We start from the raw sequence: 14,640 nt of genomic DNA, 5'->3' as shown, positions 1-14,640 counted from the left end.
AGTATATGAATGACAGTTTTCAGCACCTCCATTCATAAACTAATCGGTAATGTGGAGTAACTTATCATGCTTCTTACCATATCCATTAAGATACGGTTACATCTTTCAGCCACTCCATTCTGCTGAGGCTCCCCCGGTATGGAGTACTGAGCAACTATGCCATTTTCCTGTAGGAACTTTGCAAACGGTCTAGGAATTTGGTCATATGGGGTATGTCGCCCATAGTACTCTCTACCTCGGTCTGATCGTACTATCTTGATTTTCTTATTGTGCTGATTTTCAACTTCAGCTTTAAATATTTGAATTTATCCAATGCTTCTGATCTTTCTTTAATTGAATAAATATTGCCATAACGAGAGTAGTCGTCTGTGAATGTTATAAACGAATCATAACCATCCACACTTTTCACAGGAAAAGGACTACATATGTCTATGTGGATTATTTCTAAAATTCCTGTGCTTCGTTTGGCATCTTTCTTAATTTTCTTGACATACTTTCCTTTGATATAATCAACACATTGTTCTAAATCTGAAAATTCTAAGTGCGGGAGAATTGATTCCTTAACCAATCGTTCTATTCTCCCCCTCGAAATATGGCCCAAGCGACAATGCCATAATTTCGAAGAGACATAATCAATTCTCTTCCGCTTCTTAGTTACATTCGCAGATGGAGAATCATTCACATTCTCATCGCATATATTGTTCGCATTCTCAGCAAGAGATAATAAATAAAGCTTATCTTGTCAGAAGGCAAGACCAATACATTTATTATCAACCAGTATCTTACACTTGCCACCACCAAAGTGGCAATCAATTCCATCATCATCAAGTTTCGAAACGCTTATCAAATTTCTACGCAAAGAGGGAACATAAAGTACTTCTTTAAGTTTAAGTACAAAACCATTATTCAATTCTAAAGAAAAAACTTCAATGGCTTCAATATTGGCTTGCACTCCATTTGCAACTTTAATCGTTCTTTCTCCTCTTTGCAAGGTTCTCGTCCCACTTAACCCCTATAAGGAATTTGCAACATGAGTAGTTGCTCCTGAATCAACCCACCAAGTGGATTTATCATAACATAAATATAGGGATTCATCTATAAATGTAATAAATTCATCACCTTTCTTTAGCAAAGATTTCAGGAAGTCTGGACAATCTCTCTTGTAGTGTCCCTTCTTGAAGCAGTGCTTGCACTAATCCTTTTCAGCTCCACCATACTGCTGATTCTCAGAATCCTGGGGTTTCTTTCCCTGTGAATTGGAGGAAGAGGCCTTATCCCACTTGGGTTTTCCTTGTGGTTTAGAATTCTTGCCATTAAAATTCTTTCTTTTGTTATCCTTCACAAAATGAGCGGATTCACCCTATGAGGACTTTATCCTCTCCTCTTCTTGAGCACACATTGAGATGAGTATTTCTATGTCCCATCTTTCAGGCTGCATATTGTAATTCACAATGAAGATGTCATATTCTTTTGGTAAAGAAGCAAAAATAAAATGAATCAGGAAATCCTCCTCTAAATTCATTTCCTTTAGCTTAGATGCTGTAGTGTTCATCTTCAAAATGTGCTCTCTTATGCTACCACCAGTGAATTTCTCATTCATAAGCTTCTTAATCAGTGAACTTGCTGTGGCCTTGGTAGACCTAGTAAACTGACTCTTGATTTTCTCAAGATATTCTGTGGCAGTAGCACATTCAGGGATTGAGCCCCTTATCTGTTCTTCTATGGTGGCATTGGCCACCAATAGGCACTTGCGGTTGGAGAGAGTGCATTGCTTATGTTCAAGGTCATATTTCATTCTTATTTCAGCATGATCACGCTTTCGAGCAGCGAAATCAGCGTTAGATTCATTTTCACCTCTCACTGGGTCCTCTGGCTCAGTAGGACATGGTGAGGTGATGGCAAAATTGACCTCTCCCAACGCAAGTTCCAATTCATACTTCTCCCACCACACATGGTGATTCGTCCCATTGAGTGTCGGGATGTTGGCAATGTTCACAATGCATTTGCCTCCTAAAACCACACTAGAGTAAGTAAGAAACATTTATACATAAAATTTCATGCTTTAACTCAACGTTGGTCAAATTAAAACTTATAATTCATCCATGCAAACATTTTACATCACCGTTGGGCAGAAGTAAAATTAATGCACAATTTCTCATGGATCAAAATTATAATATTGTTATTAACAATGTTGGTCAGAAAATAACAACATCATAATCTCATCAAAATTATCAGAAATTCATCACTTCTCTTAAAATTAAATTATCCCGTTGGTTCAAATTTAATCAAAGGAGAACGAAAATTATCATGCACAGCGAAAACATTAATAATCTTTCATATTATTATTTTCCAGAAGCATTGAGTACTTTACTGTTTTCTGGTAAAATATCGTTGGATAATATTTGCACAGAAAAAATTGTATCAAAATCATTCAAATTCATCAAAAAATATGCATTAAAATTGCTCCTGGAAAATAATAACAAAAATTTTTCTTTTCACTTCAGCCCAGCGCGGCCCAGCTCGCCCATGCGCGTGGCCCGGCCAGCAGCGCGCGCTGCAGCGGCCCAAGACGGCCCAACGTGGCCCAGCAGCACGCGCGCTAGGGTTTCTGCCCAGCGCAGCCGCATCTGAGCCGTTCATCATATCCGACGGCTGTCCGGCGATTTCGCCAGATCAAAAATGGCAGCTGACCTCCGCCCCCCGAAAACCCTAAAGTTCATTTCCTTTCTTCTTCCCCCCGCCTCTCCCAGCCGATTCCAGAGTGAGGGAGCAGCGGCGGTGGAGCCATGGCGTCCACGGTGGCTGGAGGAAATCGGCGCCGCCACGGGCCCCTTCGCCAGCGGGCGTGCTCGCCCGTGGCTGAGCACGTCGCCGTCGAGTGGCCTCGCGGTGGTGCCCTGCACCCGCGCGCCACGAGGGTGGCCTCGGCTTCATCCCACACGCCGGTGCGAGTACGGGGAAGTACCGCACGGCGGCGGTCTCTTCCTCTCTTTGATTTCTCTAGGGTTAGGGTTTCTTTGACCGATTTGAAATCGGTTCGATTTGATTTCTTTCTTTCGCCCGATTCGAAATCGAGTGTCTCTGTTCTTCTTTCTATTTTCTTTTTCCCGATCCACATCAGATCGGTCAGTTTCATTTCATTTCTTACCCCGATCTGGTTTCTTCTCTAACCGTGGCTCCAAAACCATTGTAGAAATTTCATAGGACTCAATCGAGTCAAGTTCATCAGATCGGGTACACAGTAATAGGAATACATGTACACAGTGAAGTAGGGGTACATGTTCTTGAATCCCAGTAATCAAATATCCTAATACACGATCTACAAAGAGGCAGAGAGAAGGGGAGTGAGAGGTTGCAGACCATCGAAGGCCGTAGTGGTCGAAGCAGTCGGAGTGGTGGAAGCGCCGGTCGGGATCTCGTTCGCTGATGCCATCTGCGCGCCGGCAGCGACGTTCAGTGGAGAGGAGTCGGTGCAGTGACGTCCTTGGCGGCGGCGTATGCGTCGGGGTGGCGTTGCCGGTGTCGGTGGTGCTTCCCGTCGCTGGCAGCGCCCCTTCTCAAGATCGGGTTAGGGTTAGGATGTCGGTGGGGTGTCTGGCGGCACGGTGAACCTCGTACCACGAGCCCTGGCCCCCACCTTTCCTTTATAGTGCTGTGCGACGGGGGCCCACCAACCATGTAGAGTTGGGCGCCCCCGATCAGGGCGCGAGAACAAGGCCCAAAGGCTGTTGGGCCTAATGGCGTGGGAGATCAATCCAACAAGAGGGTCTAACATTAGTGCAACAGTTGGGCTGCAGCAGTCATAGTACAATCTGACTGTTTGGAAGTTGTCCAAACTATACAGGATGGTGATTTTTCGGCAATGGCTTCAGCTCCAATTTTTTATGAATGCTATAATTTGTGGAGGAAATTTGCAGAGATTTCTATTGAGCATTGTGACAGAGAACCCAACCAAGTTGCCCACAAGCTAGCTCGGCAAGCGTTTATGTCAAAAGCTTCATGTACTTGGGTCGATGAACCCCCTAATTGTATTATTCCTCTTATATTAAACGATGTAACAATGTTCTCAGATGAATAAAGCTTGCCGGATGGCTTTTCAAAAAAAAAATTACACACTAGGGGCATGTATTTACACAACACACACACACAAAAGAAAGAAAGAAATCAAGATGGAGCAAATAATTTTCTAATTTAAAATAAATTAATTATGAATTTTTAGAAATTAACCAGATTTTTTTATTAATTTTTAGAAAACAGAAAACGAAACTAGTCTAAGGATTAAATTTGTTTGGTTTAGACAGTTGGAAACTAGCCAAAGGATCAAATTTGTTTGGTTTAGACAGTTAGAAGGTGTCCATTACCCGATTTTATAGTTCATGATTGAAAATCGGGCTGACTTGCAACTTGATGGTTGAAATTATACTTTACCCTTTAATGTTTAATATTGGTGTCAACCAACTTGAACGGCAGTATCTCTATGGTAAGGCTTCTTTCTTGACTAGTATATCATAACCATAGCTGACATGACCCTCTAGGGAATTAATTACACACCATCCGGGCATGTATTTACACCACACACACACATGAGAAAGAAAGAAATCAAGATGGAGCAATCTAGAGCGAATCTAATTACAGAGAAACAACCCTCCAGTCCACATATTGATCTGAGAATGAAGATGTTCAGGGCCTCACAGTTCTAGATTTTTTTCTTTCAATTTTCATCACTACAATAGCACATCATATTCTGTCCTTCTCCTTCTGCGACATACAACGCCGGAGAAGAACAGCAAACACAGTCGCAAGGAGGAAACAACTTAACTTTGAACGAGGCATAGCAGTAGCAGTTCCTCATAACTCATTTTCCATGCAATTTTCCAGGAACCTAGGGGCTCCATTGGAGAATACCTCTGCACATTCTAAGGAATGCAATGATCGGAACATATCGATCGACCTATATATATCTCCCATCACCGGTCAAGAGGCTCCGTTTGATCCTTGATGACCTGTTCCTCGGACACCTCCGCGAGCGACTTGAGGTTGCACTTGAGCAGGGCCTCCACGAAGTAGCAGGTCTCGTCCTTGGTGTTGCCGTCGGGGACGTCCACCACGAAGGACTCGATCACGAGCGTCCCCGGCCGGCCGTCGATGACCTCGGGGTGGACGGTGAGGATGGAGGAGTAGTTCTGCAGGCAAAGGAAGAAGATGACAAGCAGATGAATTAGACTAGTCGTCAGCGCACATGCATGCCGCTGGCGTTCTCCCAACCAACCCAAGGGGCGGATAATAACTAAACTACATATCTATCCTCCCTTGCGTTTGCATTCAGACAAGTCACAAGTGGCATCCATCCATTATCCAAGTGCAATGCATGTGACCATGGCCACTTGTTGCCATGGCTAGCAAGCTGATGAGAGCAATAACGGATGGAGCACGACAAGCGAGTGACAGGTCCTCATGCAATGAATTTGGCATGTAAGGTCAAAGGATGGCAAGTCTTGCCCTACTTGTTAGTCCAAGGAGTTGAGAACATACAAGCATCACCCAGTGCATAACAACAATCGGTGCTTGTTTTTTTTTTTTTGTTAGACGACAACAGTTAGTTTGTTGGGGCTATCACTTGATGAGGATGGCAGCACATCAAGATGCATCTGGCAGTGTACACAGGAGTCAGGATGAGGTGGAAAATATCTCGCTCGTCATGTGCAGCTAACCACTATGGGTTGAGCGAGGTATGTGCTTTGCAGTAGAGCACTAATCTATTAATAAGTATAAAGTCTGTTCGGCAGGACTGAAAAACAAGCTAAAAAAACTGTTCCGGATGATTGTTGTGAGAGAAAATACTAGGCTGCTTGAAAACACTGTTCACGTGAGCAGTGCTTTCGTAGGTGGGCTGGCCAGCCAGCCCCCCACCAGCCAGCCGAACACCGCCATAGTGAAGTAAGCCCACCATTATTTGTGCATCAACATATTATTCTTTATTATCGTTGGTGAGTGGAGCAGGGCACAACTGTTGGCCCCTGGATCTTCGACACGGGTGAGTCGATCGCTCATCTTTATTGTCGACCACACACTATGGTTAGAGGTAGAAGAAGGGGAAGAGAACAGAACGCACAAACAGCGCAAGCATCAGCGTTGGCCAGAGCTCTGCAGAGGAGATGATAAAACTGAACTCGCTCTCTTTACTGAGTTACAGTGGGAAGTTATATATACAACTCTATCATCTAATCTTAGTGCACAGACATGTCAAGCTGCCATACTGCTACAGAAACTAGATGTGACATTAGGGCTGACTTTGACGCCTGTCCCTACTATGGCCAGTGCGGCAGGAGAGCCTTTCGGCGTCTGCCTCTGCCGCGGCTACAGTGCTGCAGCAGGGGAGCCTTTTCGGCACATGCTCCTGCTGCGCGTACAGAGGAGAGCAACAAATTACTTAACAATTCTTTCTCTAATCCTGCTGCTAACTCTAGAACCTTCACCATGCCGATCATTTTCTTCAACTCCGTGAACCGAAGACGACCAAGCGACTTGGTGAGGACGTCTGTGAGTTGCCGACCAGTTTCGACGAACTCGATGACGATCTGCTCTCCATCGACATAGTCCCTGAGGAAGTGAGATTAGACGTCGATGTGCTTGCTCCGGTCGTGGAAAACCGAATTCTTCACGAGGGCGATGGCGGGCTGGTTGTCCACCATCAGTGCTGGTGGGTGAGCTTCCACACTGGTCAGCTCGCCCAGCAGCCAACACATTCACACAGATTGGCACGCCGCTGTGGCTGCCGCCACATACTCTACCTCGCTGGACAGCGCCAGCACCTTCTGTTTCAGCGACAGCCATAAGATTGAAGCCGACCCGAGGAAGACGAGAAAGCCAGAGGTGCTTCGCCGTCCGTCGATGTCCCCCGCCATGTCTACATCGCTGAACATAGTGAGCTGCAGCCCACTTCCGCCGGTCTTGGGGAAGACAATCCCTTGATCCACCGTCCCCTTGACGTAGCGCAGCAGCCGCTTCACAGCAGCCCAGTGATCCTCTCAGGGAATCTCCATGAAGCGACTGACGTAGGCCACGGAGAACGTAATGTCCGGTCTCGTGTGGACTAGGTAGCGCAGACCGTCGACGATGCCCCGATAGAGTGTTGCATCTGCCTTCACCGCGGTACTGGCCTTCGTCAGCTTTAGCCGCTCCTCCATCGAAGTCACGTACGACTTGTACTCAGCCATGCTGCTCCGCTCTAACAGCTTCGAGGCGTACGCGCTCTGACCGAGCATGAGCGCCTCCTTCCCCTGTCTCACCTCGATGCCGAGGTAGTAGAAGAGCGTGCCAAGATCGCTCATTCCAAAACGAGCCACCATCTCGCGCTTAAAACTGTCGATGTCCTCCGCACGCGCATCGATGACGATCAAGTCGTCCGCATATACGGTGACGATGAGCTCCTCCTTCCCCCGTCGTCGCGTGTAAAGCGCGTGCTCAGTTGCGCACCGTGTAAACCCAAGTTCGTCCAGCGTGGCGTCAAGCTTGGCGTTCTACGCTTGCGGGGCCTGTCGCAGCCCGTAGAGCGCCTTGCGCAGTCGGAGCACCCTGTGCTCTGCTCCCTTGACGGCGAAACCCGAAGGTTGCCTGACGAAGACCGTCTCCGCCAGCTCGCTGTTGAGGAAGGCCAATTTTATGTCCAGGTGATGGACACGCCAGTCCTTCGCTGCTGCTAAAGCTAGTAGTAGTCGGATAGACTCCATGCGCGCTACCGGTGTAAAGACTTCCTTGAATCCGATGCCCTCGTGCTGGACAAAGCCTCGGGCGACGAGGCACGCCTTGTGCTTGACAATGGCACCACGCTCGTCTCGCTTGACCTTATACACCCACTTTAGGCCGATCGGACGACATCTTGGAGGTGGATCGATGAGCTCCTAAGTCTCGTTTTCCTCGATCGCCTTCATCTCCTCCAGCATCGTCGGCGCCAATTTGCATCGCGCTCGGCTAGCGCGAACGTGGGTGGTTTCTCTGCACTGACGAGAGCAGCTCAGGGTCATTGAGCAGCCGACCCGCCAGGTCTGAGGACCCTGTGCCACCGATGATGTCGTCCAGCCTGCGAAACCGCACATCCTCACCGTAGTGGAAGGCATCCACGAACTTAGTGATGTCGCTTGGAGGTGAGGCGAACTCGATCAGCGTCGATGGATTCCCCTGTTTCGCCGGAGTGGTCGGCACAGCACCTGAACTGCTCGGCACCCCGGCTGTAGTGCTCGACACTACTCCTGGACCGCTCGTCACCACTCCTAGAGTGGTTGGGACCCCTCTTGGAGTGCCCGGCACCAGTCTTGGAGTGGTTGGCACCACTGCAAGATCTCTCGGTGCCGCTACGGGAGCGTTGGGCACCCGTCTTGGAGTGATCGACACCACTGCAGGACCGCTCGGCACCACTTCTAGAGTGCTTGACACCCCTCCCGGAGTGCTCAGCACCGCCCTAGGAGTGTTCGGCTCTGTTGCTAGAGTGGTCGACACCTCCTCTCCAGCGTCTTCACCACCGTGGATGACCAAGCGCTCGACAATGAAGGTGCTGGTGAAGCCGCCAGCTTCCCTCATGCCTAGACTGTCTCAGTCCTAGATCGTCTTCTCGTCGAACACAACGTCGCGCGAGACAACCACCTTGCCTCCACGTGGGTCATAGAGCCGATACACCTTGGTACCTTCCTCGTAGCCTAGGAGCACCATCGATGTGCTCCTGTCCTCTAGCTTGGTGAGGACCGGCTTCATCTTCCTGACGTGGCCGATGCAGCCGAATGTCTGGAGGAAGGACACGCTCGACTTACGTCCGTACCAAGCTTCGAACGACGTCTTGCCCTTCAAGGCCTTGGTGGGCGCACGGTTGAGGATGAACACTGTTGTGGTCACCGCCTCACCCTAGAACCTTGCTGACATGCTCTTGGCCTTCATCATGGATCGAGCCATGCCGACCACCGTCTAGTTCCGCCGCTCCACCACGCTATTCTGCTATGGCAAGTACAGCGCGGTGTGGTGTCGCACCACACTCTGATCCGCGCAATACGCAGTGAACTCCACCGAAGTGAATTCGCCACCCTGATCAGTCTGCAGCACGTGCAGCTTCTTGCCGCTCTCCGCCTCCGCGTGCGCCTTGAATTTCTTGATTGCCGCCGCCGCCGCGTCCTTGCTCGTCAGGAGTTGCAACCACATATAGCGACTGTAATCATCCACGAGCAGGAGGAAGTACCACCGACCACCGTTTGTGGTGGCGTGATTGGCCCACAGAGATCGCCGTGGATGAGCTCGAGAGCGTCCGCCGCGCGATACTTTGCCGCCTTTGGGAACGACGGCCTCCTCTACTTCCCGGTCAGGCAGCTGTCACATAGCTCGCCTGCGTGCTTGATGTGGGATAGCCCTCAAACCGAGCGCGTCAAAGCTGAGATGGCCGAACTGGGCATGCCACAGCCACAGCTCCTTAGTGTGCCATGCTGCCAGGCACACCGGCTGCTCCACCTTTAAGTCGAGCAGGTACAATCAATTACGTGAGCGTTTTACCTTCGCGAGAAGACGCCACTCCTGATCCCAAATCTTCAGGTACCAGAACGGTGAGCACCATGCGCTGACAGATGTGTACTACATCCCGCCTTGTTGGCCCCTGGATCTCCGGCACGGGTGAGCCAACCGCTCACCTTTGTTGCCGACCACACACTATGGCCAAAGGTAGCAAGAAGAGAGGGAGAACAGAACGCACACACACAGCACAAGCACCAGCGTTAGCCGAAGCTCTGCAGAGGAAATGGTAAAACTGAACTCGCTCTCTTTATTGAGTTACAGTGGAAAGCTATATATACAACTCTACCGATCTAATCCTAGTGCACAGACATGTCAGGCTGCCATGCTACTATAGTGACTTGATGTGACAGCATGACTGACTTTAACACCTGCCCCTGCTGTGGCTACAGTGTGACAGGAGAGCCTTTCGACACCTGTCCCTGCTGTGGCTACAGTACTGCAGCAGGAGAGCCCTTTCGGTGTATGCCCCTGCTGCGCTTATAGAAGAGAGCAGCAGATTACTTAGCAACAACAATAGATGCCAAGCACATACACCTGTCAATTGTTTCAAGCACACTCCGGTTGCAAGTACAGGTTCACTGTACTCGATCGTTTACTCGAGGCAAAGTTACTAATGGAAAATACTGGGAATCAACCTGTCATGTGCGCACGGTTTGACCATGCAAAATGAGATAATAAACATTAGAAAGGGATTAATCCTATCATGTATTTCATTGCGTATATGTTACGACGTGCAACAAAGACTAAGACCAGTTTTAGCAGAGTTTTACTGAATGCAAAATAAAACACACAGCAGTCGTTAGGCAAATAAATTTGTGATAGGCTGATAGCGATGAAGGTAGGTGACAACTTATCGACATAAGTATACCTAATCAATGAACAATCCTGATGATAGTACATATGACCACTAAACTGCTAGTTTTCTAAAGCATATATGCATATCAGTCACAGAATAAGTTGCACACAAGAAATCATTATCAGTTTTGATGCAAGATACCAATTCAAGAAGTCTGCATGTTGGAATTGGAACCACAACCAAGCTAGCCTTGACAGAAGGAACTGCATGTAAGATGGACAGTATATAGATACATCAAGAACAAAGCATACCTGCAGCCTGTGATCACCTCCAACAAATCTGACGCTGAGTATGTGCTCGTTGTCATCCAACAGCTCCAGCCTCTCTGTGCTTCTTGTGGCTGGCAGCCCAGACTTGACATTGACCTCCCTGACACTACCAATCTCAATGTTCCCCTTCATTTCACACCGGCTCACAAAGGGCTTGAAAAGCTGTGGTTGATCAAACCGCCTCACTAGAGACCAGACCTGAGAGATAATTACTTGATCAGGTACTTAATGTAATGATTAAGCAGGTGACCAAGATCAATCCACACTCATGTATATACATGTAACAATCGAAGAAATAAATGCCCTGTTCGCTTGGCTGATAAGCCATAGCTAAAAATACTGTTGGCTGATTTATTGTGAAAGAAAAATATTGTTCGTTGACTAAAAAAGTACGGCTTAAAAGCCAAGCAAACAGGACAAAAGCTTCCGACAAACAGGTCTCGATTGCTATTAAGTAGTACTCCCTCCGTCCAAAAAAGAATATAATTATAGCATAGTGTCATGGTTTTATATCTTAAGTTCGATTAATTATAGATAAAAAATATCAATATTTATGATATTAAAAAAATATCATTATATTAATTAGGAAATGTATTTTTATAATAAATTATTTTGGTGCCGTAAATATGAATAGTATTTATTAGAAATTCAGTCAAACGAACTATTTTTGTTGACACACAGCACGTTGTTGTATTCTTTTCTGGATGGGAGGAGCATTAAATGTGCCACATAAAGACCCTAACGGGCTAACTGTACACTCTATCAGGCTGTCCTATCAATGTGTACAGCTGAACGATGGCCACAAATTACTGTCAAAAAGCCATTGAAAGGACTGTGGCTAATTTATTGATTAAAAAAATATTATTCATTAATTAAAAAAATATGGTTTATAAGATCAGCGAACATGACGTGTCACGTGGAAACGGCTGGAACGGTGTACAAGTCAACTAAACACGAAAGAAGAATATGACAGCTCTTCTAATCAGAGGTACAGTACACAATTATTATAAAATGAGGCCTAGAGCCCTTGAGGTTGCTATGGACTGTGTATACACAGATTCACATTTGGAAATGAGGCAGCATCCTTTTGGAATATGCTGATAACTTGGCTGGAAAGTCGGCCAAAAATGATGATTTCCTTTGAAATAATGAACTCAGTGGCAGTGCATCGCATAATTCTGCAAAGCATCTAATCTCCTGGCAAGTGCTGTGCTGAACCCACATCCAAAGGAGTGGAGTCCAAGTGAAGCATATCTCCCTCCACCACCCCAATCTCTATCAGAGTCTCGTTTAGTTTCTCCTCCTAAAATTTAATACTTATTACATTAAATATTTGGACATATATATAATGTATTAAATATAGATTAAAAAATAACTAATTGCACATATTACGACTACTCTGCGAGACGAATTTTTTAAGCCTAATTAGTTCATGATTGAACAATATGGTGCTACAGTAACATATACTAATGATAGATTAATTAGGCTTAATAAATTCGTCTCGCGGGTTCCCGAAGACTTCTCTAATTTGTTTTATTATTGCTATCCGAATACTCTCGTATAATATTCCTATGTGATATTCGATATGACACCTCTAAATTTTAACCCCCTATATTTAAACACAAAGATTACTTGTAGAATAAAGCTACAAAACTTCAAAACCTAACGCGGGGATACACAGGCCAGCCAATGCATGAACACCTAGATAGAAACCCCAAAATAATCTGGCGAAAAGCAGATTCAGCGGGGATCTCGAGGTGGGGGAAGCATCTTCCCACGTGAGACGAGGTACAGAAAGGCGAATTTAAAAATCCTCGAGGCTCATTTGCCTTTGCCACCAATCATGCATCTCATGTCCATCTTTCTTGTAAGAGAAAGCCTTTGTTGGACTGGTGCAAAAGCTGGACGAACGAACAATAAAGGAAAAATTCACAGACTTCTTGGCAGGAAACGGAAATTAAGCTTTCAGCGAAAGCGACGTGGTTCCTCCGAGCAATGGATCCGCCCGACCAATCGCATGAACAAAAAGGAGGGCGATGAGAGAAACTAGCAGGAAGGAGCAGTGCCGGTCCAAATCGGGCATCCATGTTCCCGACTGAAGAAACGGGCCAAACGAGTGGGTGACTCAGAACAAGTCGGCATCTTTCCTAATCAAGGAGCGGCGCATCAGCACTCCAAAACCGGGCGGGGCCAAACAAAAAGGAGAAATCAAGAAATCGATCGAAACGATGTCTCTGCGGCGGATCGACTGGGCAACACAACAACACCCTGCTCGCCATGGAACATGGAAACGTACAGCACGGCACGGAGAAAAAGCATAGCAGCAGCAATAGCCGAGATTGATATTTGATTCAGCGGCATGGAAGAAAGAGAGGTTGAGAGGCTGGGGCGCTCACAAGGTGGACGGGCGCCTTGATGTGCTTGGCGACGGCGGAGGAGCACTGGTGGTCGCGGGGCTCGTGCCGGTGGAACCGCCGCACGTAGTCCGTCTCCATGGTGCGCAGGTCGCACCGCTCGTCCACCAGGCGCCACCGCCGCGGCGCCGGCGTCTGCTGCCCTCCTCCTACTACTCCCACGCCTCCGTCCATCTCCACCATCACCGCCGCCGCCGCAAGCCAGACAGCCACCACGCTCGCACAGCCCGATTATGGAGGCGACGACAGGGGCTTGTGCCGCACCGAGCAAAAGCAGACGACGAGCTTAGGTGCGGAGGAGGTGGGGTTTTGCCTTTGCTTTGCTTGGTTTGTTTATGGCGCGACGAGCACGAGAGGGAGAGAGGCTGAGAGGGCAGGGACGACGACCCCCTGGTCCCCGGATGGCACTGCGGCCGCAGCCTCAGGTGTGGTTGTTATGCTATTGGGCGCTTGCAGGCAAGGGCCTACAAGAATTAGGAATGCCAGATATGCCCTCCACCACTTTTGCTTCAGTTCAAGGTTGCTTGTGAAAATGATGGGTGGCCCCATGACACGAGGGACGGCATTATCTCGTTGCCTTTTTTTTTTGTTTGGAGGAGATAGGTGCAGATATGTTGGATATGTTTCTTTTTCCCAAAACTAGGTCCCATGTCGCATAATGGTGTTCTTAAGCTATTGGAGAGCATCGTTAGAAGATGGCTAATAATTTAGTGGGTTGCTAGTTATTTGTTACTGCCATATCACCTACATAACCAATCTAGCAATTCACTCGTATAATAGTTAGATAGTGTTGTATAGGACATGTTTAGCCTATGTTTAATATTGCCGAGCCATAGCAAGAGCGACGCCAAGACTGCCGTGGATGTTTCCCTCGCCACACTTTTAGCAAGATGTGGCCTAGAAAATGAACTAGGGCCATGTGCTCACGCCACGGCACGCCACAAGTGCCGTGCACCCAACCAAACGGCCGCTGAAACTGTGGCGCGAAATGTGCGGTGCGGTGAGGTGCGGCCGCCATCCAAACGTGCCTTATACTACACCATTAATTAATATATGGTCCATCTCATTTTCTTGGAGTGTCTTAGTTCATTATAAAGTTTGCAGCTCGTTTATTTTCTCTCTCCTTCATCTCAGTATAAATCTAAAGTGGCAACTTATGCATTCTACTTATAGTATCTTGTTGTACTTGTTCTTATGGCATATATCAAGACAATAAATATGGGTTCTATAAGATACCATGTATTGGCCGACCTAGGAATTGGTTAAAAGAGACGGGCCAAAATTTAGTGGTGAAATATAGCTCAAAGTTAAAGGGAGATTTCTAGGGATGAAACAGGACTTCAAATACTAAATGGATAACTCAAAGTCAGATTTCCGATACGTATATGGGATGGGTGTGAACACCCAACATGTCCAACATTGTTCTTATCCTGCTCTAAATAGCGATGTGTAATATCTATTGTCTATCGACTTGGGGCGTGTTTGGGGCCGCGTTTTCTACGGTGGCGGCCAAAACAAGCAAAGATCGAATCACGCCAAACACCCCGCGTCA

The 14,640-nt window shown here is 47.2% G+C and overlaps 1 protein-coding gene and 1 pseudogene across 1 annotated transcript; both read right to left on the bottom strand.

Moving 5' to 3' along the window:
• Window positions 1-929: 929 nt before the first annotated feature.
• Window positions 930-1,981, bottom strand: LOC136471569 (uncharacterized; annotated as a pseudogene).
• A 2,624-nt stretch (window positions 1,982-4,605) lies between these two features.
• On the bottom strand, window positions 4,606-13,509 carry LOC136476154 (abscisic acid receptor PYL3). Its single transcript, XM_066473875.1, has 3 exons — window positions 13,071-13,509; window positions 10,657-10,872; window positions 4,606-5,183 (listed from the first exon to the last, which is right to left on the bottom strand). The coding sequence occupies exons 1-3, from the start codon at window positions 13,269-13,271 to the stop codon at window positions 4,968-4,970; spliced, it is 633 nt and encodes a 210-aa protein (XP_066329972.1). The 5' UTR covers window positions 13,272-13,509; the 3' UTR covers window positions 4,606-4,967.
• Between the last annotated feature and the right edge of the window lie 1,131 nt (window positions 13,510-14,640).

This window comes from Miscanthus floridulus, chromosome 8 (genome assembly GCF_019320115.1).
Source record: "Miscanthus floridulus cultivar M001 chromosome 8, ASM1932011v1, whole genome shotgun sequence".
Lineage (NCBI taxonomy): Eukaryota > Viridiplantae > Streptophyta > Magnoliopsida > Poales > Poaceae > Miscanthus > Miscanthus floridulus.
Note: the sequence above shows the minus strand (reverse complement) of the source record. Positions and strands in the feature narration are given on the sequence as shown.